This window comes from Lycium barbarum, chromosome 7 (genome assembly GCF_019175385.1).
Source record: "Lycium barbarum isolate Lr01 chromosome 7, ASM1917538v2, whole genome shotgun sequence".
In the NCBI taxonomy this organism is placed as follows: Eukaryota; Viridiplantae; Streptophyta; class Magnoliopsida; order Solanales; family Solanaceae; genus Lycium; species Lycium barbarum.
Genome location: NC_083343.1, coordinates 18,201,743 through 18,212,993, shown reverse-complemented (window position 1 = coordinate 18,212,993; position 11,251 = coordinate 18,201,743). Strand labels below are relative to the sequence as shown.

General features: G+C 36.5%; 2 protein-coding genes across 2 annotated transcripts; both read left to right on the top strand.

The window, feature by feature from the left end:
* The first annotated feature begins 522 nt into the window (after positions 1-522).
* Positions 523-4,055, top strand: LOC132602182 (putative leucine-rich repeat receptor-like serine/threonine-protein kinase At2g24130). Its single transcript, XM_060315162.1, has 2 exons — positions 523-3,090; positions 3,384-4,055. The coding sequence occupies exon 1, from the start codon at positions 537-539 to the stop codon at positions 2,946-2,948; it is 2,412 nt and encodes an 803-aa protein (XP_060171145.1). The 5' UTR covers positions 523-536; the 3' UTR covers positions 2,949-3,090; positions 3,384-4,055.
* On the top strand, positions 2,952-4,849 carry LOC132601350 (putative leucine-rich repeat receptor-like serine/threonine-protein kinase At2g24130). The gene is made up of 3 exons (XM_060314447.1): positions 2,952-3,090; positions 3,384-3,776; positions 4,494-4,849. The coding sequence occupies exons 1-3, from the start codon at positions 2,952-2,954 to the stop codon at positions 4,847-4,849; spliced, it is 888 nt and encodes a 295-aa protein (XP_060170430.1).
* The last annotated feature ends 6,402 nt before the right edge of the window (positions 4,850-11,251 follow it).

The window sequence follows — 11,251 nt, the reverse complement described above, 5'->3', positions numbered from 1 at the left end:
TTTTAAAAAAAAAAAATCTAATACTAAAATAGACATTTATATTTACTAATAATAATAAAATTAACATTTACGTCTAATGATAAATTTGCTAAACTAAACAAAAAAAATTTAGTCGTTGTCCAATTAAATAAGCTAGTTGTTGTAAATGCAGTCCAGTTTCCGACAGATCAAACTTCAATAACAAATCTGTATGCTCTGTGTAATAGTTGATCATTGTTATATGACGTAAGACTTATTTGGCTATTAGTTGATAACTTTAGCTTTTAAAATAAAAATTTGAAGTGGGCCGGGCCCAGCACGGTGGGCCATCACCCGGGCTCAATGGTGGGCTGTCCACCTTGTCCGACCCAGCCTCCTAATAAATCCAATCTAGTCCAGCCCTTTACCCCCCTTAGCCGGGTCCGTGCCGGGCCGATGGTGGGCCGGTTTACCGGGACGGGTCCGGTCCACTTGACAAGCTTATATATATATATAGCTTGAGCCATTAATTTCTCACTATTCAAATTCTCATGATTGGTGCAATAGTACGAATAAAAATGGGCTACTCCAAGTTTTCAAAGTACAATTTCTTCTTCTTGATTATGGTTTTCTATGTAGTGTTAGGCCAAAAAAATGATCAAATAATGTTAAATGATCGCGCCTCACTTCTTTCGTTCATGTCCGGGATTGTTTCTGATCCTTACCATGTACTAGAAAGTTGGAATTCTTCCAACATTCATCTGTGCAATTGGACAGGAATTGTATGTGACAAGCAAATCAATAGAGTTGTGGAGCTTGACCTTAGTCACCATTCGTTACGTGGGACGATTTCTTCATCTCTCTCGGGGCTTTCATTCTTGCAGATTCTTGATTTATCTGGAAACTTGTTACAAGGCAAAATTCCTGCTGAAATAGGCTATCTTTTAAAGCTTAATCAGCTTAGTTTGTCTTCTAATCTTCTCGAAGAGAATATCCCGAACGAATTAGGATTTCTTCATGAATTGAAGTATCTTGATTTGGGAAGTAACAATCTTTCTGGTGAAATTCCTCTGCCTATGTTCTGTAATTGCTCTGCTTCTTTGCAATATATGGACCTTTCTAACAATTCACTTAGCGGTAAAATCCCTATGGACAATTACTGCGTGTTGAGTAGGTTGAAGTTTCTTCTTCTCTGGTCTAACCAACTTGTTGGCGAAGTCCCTCAAGCTCTTTCGAATTCTTCAAAACTAGAATGGCTTGATCTTGAGTCGAATTCATTAAGTGGAGAGCTTCCTTCTAATATCGTAAGTAAAATGCCAAAGTTACAATTTTTGTACTTGTCCTATAACAACTTTGTTAGCCAAAGTGATAACACTGACTTGATGCCTTTTTTCGCGTCCTTAGTTAATTCTTCTAACTTGCAAGAACTTGAGTTAGCTGGAAATAATCTTGGTGGGGAGTTACCTCCTATTATTGGTAACATCTCCAAGAACCTCGCACAAATTCATCTTGATGATAATCTTATTTACGGTCCTATCCCTACACAAATTTCCAATCTTGGAAACATCACTCTTTTGAACTTGTCTAGTAATCACCTCAATGGTACAATTCCTCCTGAGTTGTGCAAAATGGGAAAACTCGAGAGGCTTTATCTGTCGAATAACTCATTCTCGGGTGTCATTCCTTCTGCTTTTGGGAATGTTTCTCATTTAGGCCTTCTTGATCTGTCGAAAAACAAGCTCTCTGGATTGATCCCCGATAGCTTTGCTAATCTTCCGCAACTGAGAAGGCTTCTGTTGCATGACAATTACCTCTCTGGAACGATAGCCCCGAGCCTAGGAGAGTGTGTTAACTTGGAAATTCTTGATCTTTCTAACAACAGGATCTCGGGCACGATTCCAAGTGCAGTTGCTGGATTGAGTAGCTTGAAATTGTATCTTAACTTGTCTAGTAATCACTTACATGGTCCTATTCCCTTAGAGCTCAGCAAAATGGACATGGTATTGGCAATTGATTTGTCTTCAAATAACTTCTCAGCTACTATCCCTTCACAAATTGGCAGCTGCATTGCTCTCGAATACTTGAATCTATCGCGTAATGCTTTAGAAGGACCTCTTCCATCGTCGATAGGTCAATTGCCTTACCTAAAGGCAATAGACATTTCATTCAATGTATTGAGTGGGCAGATACCGGAAACTTTTCAGGCATCGTCAACTTTGCAAAAGCTCAACTTCTCCTATAACCATTTATCCGGGAACGTGACCGATATTGGTGCATTTTCATCACTAACCATTAACTCATTCTTGGGAAATTTTAAGCTTTGTGGCTCAGTACAAGGCATGAAAAGTTGCCACGAAAAGAGAGGTTACCATTTCATAATCACAATCCTCCTTTCATTGCTTATAACTCCCATTTTTTGCGTAGTCGGGTACCCTCTCGTCCTAAGGTCCAAATTCAGGATCCAAGTGGCCGGTTTTAACAGTAAGGTAATTGAAGATACAGAACAAGGTGGAGGGAGGAAAGAGCAAAAGTACCCGAGAATATCACATATGCAGCTGATTGAAGCGACAGGAGGTTTTAGCAGCTCGGGCCTAATAGGAGCAGGACGATATGGGCGGGTTTATAAGGGGGTGCTGAAAAACAACATGAGCATAGCTGTTAAATTAATTGATACACAAGCAGCTGGAGAGATTTCAGGGAGCTTCAAAAGGGAATGCCAAATCTTGAAAAGGACTAGGCACAGGAACTCGATTAGGATCATAACGACGTGTAGCAGGACGGATTTCAAAGCTCTCGTGTTCCCACTGATGCCAAATGGAAGCCTAGAAAACCATTTGTACCCGAGCCATGGGCTGAGACATCAACTTGACATGGCTCAATTGGTTAGCATTTGCAGTGATGTAGCAAAAGGGGTGGCCTATCTCCACCATTATTCGCCCGTTAAAGTCATGCACTGTGACCTAAAGCCAAGTAACATCCTTCTTGATTAAGACATGACAGCTTTGGTCACAGATTTTGGGATTTCAAGATTAGTAAAATCTGCTGAGGAAAATACTAATCCGGTCGACGAATCAGTTTCTTACAACTCAACAGATGGCTGGCTTTGTGGATCAATTGGTTACATTGCTCCTGGTTAGTATAATGAATTAATCATATATAATCGGTAACTAATAGTTGTTTCCATTTGACTATTCATTTCAATTACAGTCGAGCCTCTCAATAACAACTTCTTTTGTTCCAATATTTTTTGGCTTCTATAGCGAAATGTTGTTATAGAGAACATATAATACAATATTACATAACGTGAAAGATTCATTCCACATAAAAATGATTGCTATAGTGAAATATTATTATAGAGGATGGTTGTTATAGAGAGGTCTGATTGTATATGCCTAAGTTTCTTTTCTCTGCTTCGTCAATTGCAGAATATGGAATGGGAAGGAGGGCTTCAACAAAAGGAGATGTATTTAGCTTTGGAGTTCTGTTACTCGAGATTGTGACAGGGAGACGTCTCACGGACACTCTTTTTCAACAAGGCTTGAGTTTGAACGAATGGGTGAAGAGTCAGTATTCGCATAAAATCGAGACTATGATTGAAGAAACACTACAAAGATGTGCAACTTGTACAATAATTCCATCCGATCATAGCAATATATGGCATGATATCGTGTTGGAGCTGATAGAACTTGGCCTAGTGTGCACTCAGTACAATGCACCAACTAGGCCAACAATGTTAGATGTTGCACTTGAAATTGGCAGTATAAAACAGTATCTTTCAAGTCCTTCCAACATTGTTTTTGAAGATGTCACAACAAAAAGTTAATTTTTTTTTTTTTTTTTTGTATCACAAACATCAGCAGAGAAACTATGCCAATGTACCGTTTTAACTTTATTCATTTGTACTTCTTTTTTTCTTTCTTTTTTCCCAATATTTAGAGAATTTTTTTTTTTTTGTTTGTTCAATGCTGATCCATTTTCTTAGCTCCTATCCTGAAAATTTCTTCAGGTGAGCTACAGAAGAATTCTTTTTAAAAAATTAAAGAATCGGTAATCTTTTTTTTATCCTGTGGAATTTTACTACAAAAGTTTGGATAAAGCATTATTTGTCATGATCCAAGACCAAGACACATATTGTCTTCTCTGGCCCAACAGACCTCACGAATTTGTCCCTCGGGCTTGTTAAAATAAATCATCACTAACTTTATTCTTGATTGTTCTCTTCTCTAGAATGTTCAAGCAATTCTAGAGAATTCAAATAATAACTCTAGAATGAGAATTCTAGAGTGACTCTAGAATGAGGATTCTAGAAGTAGTTCTAGAAAAAAGATTGTTAGGAATATTCTAGAGAAAGTTGAAAATATCTTTCACTAGATCTTTCCACCGCCACCTATAAATAGAGGTGGTCATTTGAATTGTAAAGGCATAATTACGGCTACACGAGGGTGGGCCACAGAACCAACCTTATCTGAGTTGAAAAATCTGTTGGCAAATGAAGAAGACTTGGATAAGCCATTATCAAGTCCTTCTATAAAAAGATGAAGATAAGGCGCTCTTCAGCAAAAGGCAAGGCTACCGAAAAAAGGATGAGGAGAGAAACTCTCGACCAGGGGTAGACCAGAAGAATCAGCATCAAAGAAGCCATATAACAAGAAAGCAAACAAAAGTTTCAACAACCAACAAAGAGACAAGTGCTACAATTGCGGAAAGAAAGGACACTACACCAGAGATTGTTGGTACAAGAAAGCAAGGTAATGTAGCTACTTCTACCCAAAACAAGCAAGATGAAGAAGAAGCTTGGGATTTTGAGACTTCTTATGCAATTGAAATCGACAGAAAGAGCTTGTCACCTATCACTCTGACGAAGAAAAGGAGTTTGCACTTGCAACTGTAAGTGAGAAACTGGTCGATTAGGAACATGATTGGATCGTTGATTCGGGATGCTCCAATCACATGACCGGTGATGAAAAGAAGATGACCAACATGAGCGAATATAAGGGCGGACGGGTAGTGGTAACAACAAATAATTCAAGAATGCCAATAACTCATATTGGCAAGACGGTGTTCGTGCCTCGTCACAGCTCGAAACAAGTGCAACTTCAAAATGTCAACCATGTTCCAGGTATGAAGAAGAACTTATTATCTGTGTCGCAACTTACAGCCTCAGGCAACTATGTCGTGTTTGGGGCAGATAACGTAAAAGTATATCAAAATTTTAAAATTACAAAGTCGCCGATTGTCATGCCCTGTTTTTTAACGGGTTAAAACTAGTTCACAACTTATGACTATGTTTCCTCTGGTTTTGTAAATTTTCAGAGTCGCCACCTAATTTTAGGAAATATTAGGAAACCATTTATGAAAAGTAAACTCCATTTTTTAGTCTTTGAAACCTGTGAGATTCTAGGTAAGGGTTTTATTTACCCCGAGGGGAAGGTATTAAGCATCCCTCAGAGCCTATCCGAAGACAATCTTTAAACTTAGTTTAACTGACACTAGAGGGGGATTATTTAATATTTATTGTCACCTATTTAAAGAATTGCGGAAAAGAAAACTACTCTCTCAAAACTATTTGTATAAAAAAAGGGGTTTTAATGTAATTGTAACTATGTGAGTAAATGCATATATATAAAGGAAGTAATTAATGCTAATGTGTGCATGAGGAAAATATATATGACATTTATCTTATATGAGAATAGTAAGTGTCATATAGAACAAGGAGATGTATATTTTTTATAAGAAGATAATCTACATATGTGATAGTATATCCTAGGTGAACACTTAAAAAAAATAGTTATGATGACACGATAATACTATCTGTACATATAATGAAAATACGACTAAGGGAATTAATAAAAAATAAGATAGTACAGGTACGGTATGCGCGTATGAAAATAGCATGTTGGTACACCCATAATAAAGGAAAGCAATTAAGACAAGATGTAAAATTGTATGTATTAGGAATATATATATTATTTTCAAAAGAGTACGTATGTATATTTTAGAAGATGAGGTATAGTATGATTGTTGTATATAATGTATACTAAAGATAAGTATTTATAATAGAACGTACATACGTATGCATGTGATGAGAAAATGATTAAAGGTATTCAAAATAAAAATAATATATATACATGTAAAATGGGATCTTTGTATATAAAGTAGAGTATATGCCTTGTAGTTCTTGAAAATACTTTTTCTCGAAAATACTTGGCCCTAATAGAAGTCTTGTGTTAAACTTAGAAAATTGAGCTTGTTCCACGTTAGTAATAAAATGAGTCATAAAAATCTGACTTCTACATTTTCTCTTTAAACTCCACGTATCCTTAGGCAAAATCATATTTTTGGGGTCCCCTCCCATTTTACTAGCGAGACATGGAAAAAGATTATTTTTGTTTTGGGCAGTAAAGCAATTCATATGGGTTCAAGGCTCCTTTAGCACCAATTACCATGACCTGGAAAATGTATTTAAAATAACATGATAACAGATTCAATTTTCAACCAAAAAAAAAAAAAATGGCGTGCCAATCTCGCTTAGGCAAAGTTATTACGCTAAATTCGACGTGAAAGAGGAAAGGAGTAAATCTACGACTATACTTAATTTACCTTTTGCAAGTTTTCTTATAAACGAGAAACCAAAGCATTGTTAAGTGCGAACCAACAAAAAATGTTAGACAAAGGTATAAACACCAAATAATATATGTTAATACAAAGCTATGTATTCGAAGAGAGGAAAAGGATGTGGACTCTTTTGACACGATAGTAGGGGACGACTAGACATGAATGAATAAATCTGCCGTTGACTGCTCTCTGATATGGACAGAATCCGGAGTTGCCATAACTCCAACAAACTCCCATGTTGTTCATGTAAAAAAAAAAAAAGGATTAGTAACCATTCTCAATCAAGAAGAAATAAAGTGAACAAGAAAATGGACCTATTAAATTATTTAAATGGTCTTCCCAGAAATCTATCTCAAGATTAGCTCAAACTTCAAATACATACATAGCTTATAGGAGGCATACTTTATATTCACAAGGCTCTATACATGAAAATATACAGTCAAACAAATATTACTCTATTATCATCTATCATCACTGCCTCTATTATTATCATGAATCAAGAAAGAGAAAAACAACTATTATTATCATGAATCAAGAAAGAGAAAAACAACCAACAAACACAAAGGAACAGAGACGGTAAAAAACAGCATATGGAGTAGTTGTTGAGGAATATAGTAGTACGTTTTCCATGGTCATATGACTCATTAATTTGTAAGAAAATTAATGCGAATCCAAGGGTTATTGATTTATGATCCTTTTTTTTTAGAACAATCATAGGGTAAACAGAGAGGAGCAACCACCCTCGCAAAAAAAATCCCATAACTCTCTGTTTTGCCTCAATTGTTTTCTGGACTAACCTTACTTTGCTTGGGAAATGTTTTTCCCTTTTTTTTTTTTTTAGTTCTTTCGAGTACACAAACAAATGAGACCTCCCTTTGAGTAAGCACAGCTCGTTCAGAATAACAAGATTACAAAATCGCAAATGACTTACTTCAAAAGTTCAAAACGAACCCTACAATACCAACAGGAAGACTATGCAAAAATCATGTTGAAACAAACTGTCACTCTCTTTAATTCTTTTCAGATTTTTAGCGTCATTAGAATGCCTAGGAAACCTTGTTATCCGGGCATAAAGAGAAAACAAACTCAGGTAGTACATAATAATTTATCCGTCTTACACTTTGCTAATAATTTTTTTTTAGAAAGGTCACAGAAGAGAAATAAGAAACCATCACTAGATTCGCACATATTTTAACTTCATGAATGGAAGAAGAGGACAAGCAGACACTCTCATAGAACTCAGTTACTAATCAATCATTAGAACCACAAGCTAGAGAAAACGTACTTAGCACACAACGGACTTCAAAACGATGAAACAACCCGCTGTTCTTTATTCAGTTTTCAACACCCTTAAATTCTGGAAGCCAAACCAATTACGTCAAAGAAGGTAGCAGGTTCATGTCAAAAAAATGTTTTTTTTTTCCGAAAAGCAGAAGGCTACTGGCACGCCCAGTGGGAAATCAAAAACAGTAAAAAAAAACCAGCAGCCCCTTTTTAAGAAAAGGAAATCAGAAACAGTAAAAAAAAAAAAAACCCAGCACATGAAACGATGTTTGATACAAAAACAGCCAGCTTCTTTTACATGTGTGTTTGGATAGCATCAGTTATGTGTTTCAGAGAGTTGGAAATACAAATCACCAATACTCATTCTTACGAACTGGTTTCCACCTCTTACAACACGGGAAATGACTGAAAAGTAACAAAAAAACCCACGCTATAACTAGTGAACCGACCAAGTGTTCAAAGCAACACCGTCATATGATGTTGATGGCATTGGATCATGAGCTAAAAATATGGGCGTCTTCGCTCATTAATCCAATGATATTCCAGAGATCCATAATAATAAGTCACACTAGGCATAAGAATTCAACTGTAACTTCAAACTATCATTTCCCATGAGCTCGTCTACTCTTTAAAAAAAAAAAACCAGCAGCCCCCTTTTTTTAATCAAAACAGTAGCTTTTCTCAAGCAAAACCACAATTCATACTAGCTATTTATATACTAACTTCTGAATACAGTTAACTCATAAATCCCCCTTTTTTATCTTGAACCATTGCTAAGGTACACATATTCAAATAAGGTGGCAAACATAGAATCCACCTACCACACTTGGCCCATTTTAGGTTTCATAACACATAAGGGAAAGAGAACACTTAAACAGATTTCATGAAAGCAGGGGCAACATCATATATGAAAACCATGGCAAAAGTTTTTATTCAAGGAAGGGGAGTGCCAAATCACATTAAGGAGGAGCAATCTCAACAAGTTGGAACTTCGTTCTTAGATAAAAGGCACTAACAGTTTCAGCATGGCTAGCTCAAGTTTAACCTGTGGACACATTTATGTAACTAGGTGACTTGAACTACAAAAGGGGAAGTTATTTTGACTTCCTACTCACATGAAGTTTTAAACCAAGTAGTTAGCTTATCTTTTTAAAGAAAATGGATTCGACACAAAGGACAGGGACCAGTAGATAAACACATTGATATTTAAACAATTATATATTTTCAGTAATCCTACAACACAACAAAACAAGGAACACCACAAGGCTTAATAGATACTGAAACAAAACAGTAATAACCCCTTATCATCTTTAAATAGAGATTTCGTTACAGATCAAGATTAAGAGATTTATTTATTACTTGATTTAACGCAATATGAACTTAACAGGGCCTTAATAAACTACTTGTGACAAGGTCATTATCTTGTTCTAGGCTTAATGCAATTCAAAGGAAATAAAGCAATCAACTGAATGTAACACAAGAAGTTCATGTCCTCATGAAGTATTCAGTCCAAGGCAGAACTAAAACTTTAACAATAGAAATCCATATCTTTAAACACAGGGAAGAACTTAGGACAAGCTTAATCGCCTTTCCCTAAACACGATTGAAACTGACACTGCTTTATATGGACTAAACAGATTTCCAAACATTAAAAGAAAGTTTAAACATCTAAAAAGAAATGAAACTGTGCTAATCTATGTGAAACTGAAAACACACAGCAACTGAAGTACTAAAACACAAAAAAAATTATCTTTTCGCCGGGGTTGAATACACATTCGACGAAATTAGTCGTTTCACGTTAATTTACAACAAATGACGAGAACACATATTCCAGCCAACCAAACCAAGCAAACGACGAGAAATACTTGAACGACTACATTTCTACTTCTTATAAAATTAAAGACGAAGATAGGGCGAATGCCATTACCTTCTCCGTGACAGCGAACTGGGGCTAACGTAGCCGTCGAGTCTCCGAATCCGCTCCAACAGTTCTTGCTCAGCCGAGAACATGAAAGAAGATTTCGATAACCCAAAAAACTTACGAGTGAAAAAAAATGGAATTTCGAGAAGGGAGAGTTTATGAAAAATAGAAGGGGTTTTTTCGTGGTTGTTCAACCTTCTTCTTTTTTCGACTGATCTCCTAACAGCCCATAGAGGGGCTGTATTTATAGCTAAAAGATGGGAAGGTTTCAACAGCTTCTTCAAGAAGCTTTTGCCTTTGAATTTCGAATCAAAAAAAAAGGGGGCGGGGGGGGGGGGGGGGGGGGGGGGGAATTAACGTTTTCAAACAGATGAGGTGATGAAAAATTCACCATAAAATCCGCTGAAATCGCACATGGGCCTGCGAGCTTCAGAGATGGAGTGTGAGAAAGGAGAAGGCAGCGGAGTTCGTGGGATGTTGCTGTGGTGGTGGTGAAGTGATGGAAGTGACGGGGAGTGGGGTGGCAGCGATGACGTTGGGAGAGAGGAGAGAGGAACGTTAGGGTTGTTAGGTTAGAGATGAAAGGAAGAAAGGGGCTGTTTGGGGGACTTAGTGGATTTTTGTTAGTTTAGGTGTTGGGCCCGGTCGGGTCAGGTGGGGGGTTTTGGGCTGGGGCGTTTGGGTTGGTGGTATCATATTGGGCCACAGATTTTGTATAAGGGTAGAAGAGAATTGGCCCAATTCAATAGATGATTTTAATCATCCCAATTCCTTTCCATTTTGAATTAATTAAAATTTGCTTCTTTGTCCTAATTAATTCTCGAAAATGTGTACATATGAAAAATTATAATACAAGTAATTTAATATATGTATTTAGTTTAAAATAGAATAAACAATGATTAACATAGTAATAAATAGGATTAAAGGAAAAATGCCATATAGAATCACCAACGCTATTTTTGAGTGGTTTAATTGTAAAGAAAGATGTTTAGTAATTTCTAATATGAAAATATGATGTTTGGTAATTTTTTAAGAAACGATAGAAGTCTTTCTTAGTTTTAGAGAAATAATATCTTTAAAAAAATATAGCATAATAATTAGTGAAAATATTCCAAACTCATTTTTGGGGAATTTTCATGACTGAAAAGCATAGTGAAATTAATTAAACAAAAAGGAGGGTCAAAATTGGGTGTCAACACCGATCATGGAGGAAAGAAGATTAAAGTCAATCTATGTCATGTCAACCGAGACAGCTTATGTGGAGAAAACTCGGAGTAACGAAACAGCTGATCTATGGCATGCACGTCTTGGGCACGTAAGCTATAGCAAATTAAAGGGCCTTCCTCAACTTGAGATTAGAGGAGACATGGTATGTGGTGGATGCGGAAAAGCACATCAACTTCCCTATAGAGAATCAAAATATCAAGCCAAGGAGCCATTGGAGCTGGTACACTCAGACATGTTTGGACCAGT

Excerpts from the sequence above, each read along its gene's own strand:
- LOC132601350 (XM_060314447.1), top strand. The coding sequence starts at position 2,952 with ATGACAGCTTTGGTCACAGATTTTGGGATTTCAAGATTAGTAAAATCT. Across the intron at positions 3,091-3,383 it reads AATTGGTTACATTGCTCCTG|AATATGGAATGGGAAGGAGG; the intron begins GTTAGTATAATG and ends CGTCAATTGCAG. Across the intron at positions 3,777-4,493 it reads TGAAGATGTCACAACAAAAA|ATGAAGATAAGGCGCTCTTC; the intron begins GTTAATTTTTTT and ends TTCTATAAAAAG.
- LOC132602182 (XM_060315162.1), top strand. The coding sequence starts at position 537 with ATGGGCTACTCCAAGTTTTCAAAGTACAATTTCTTCTTCTTGATTATG.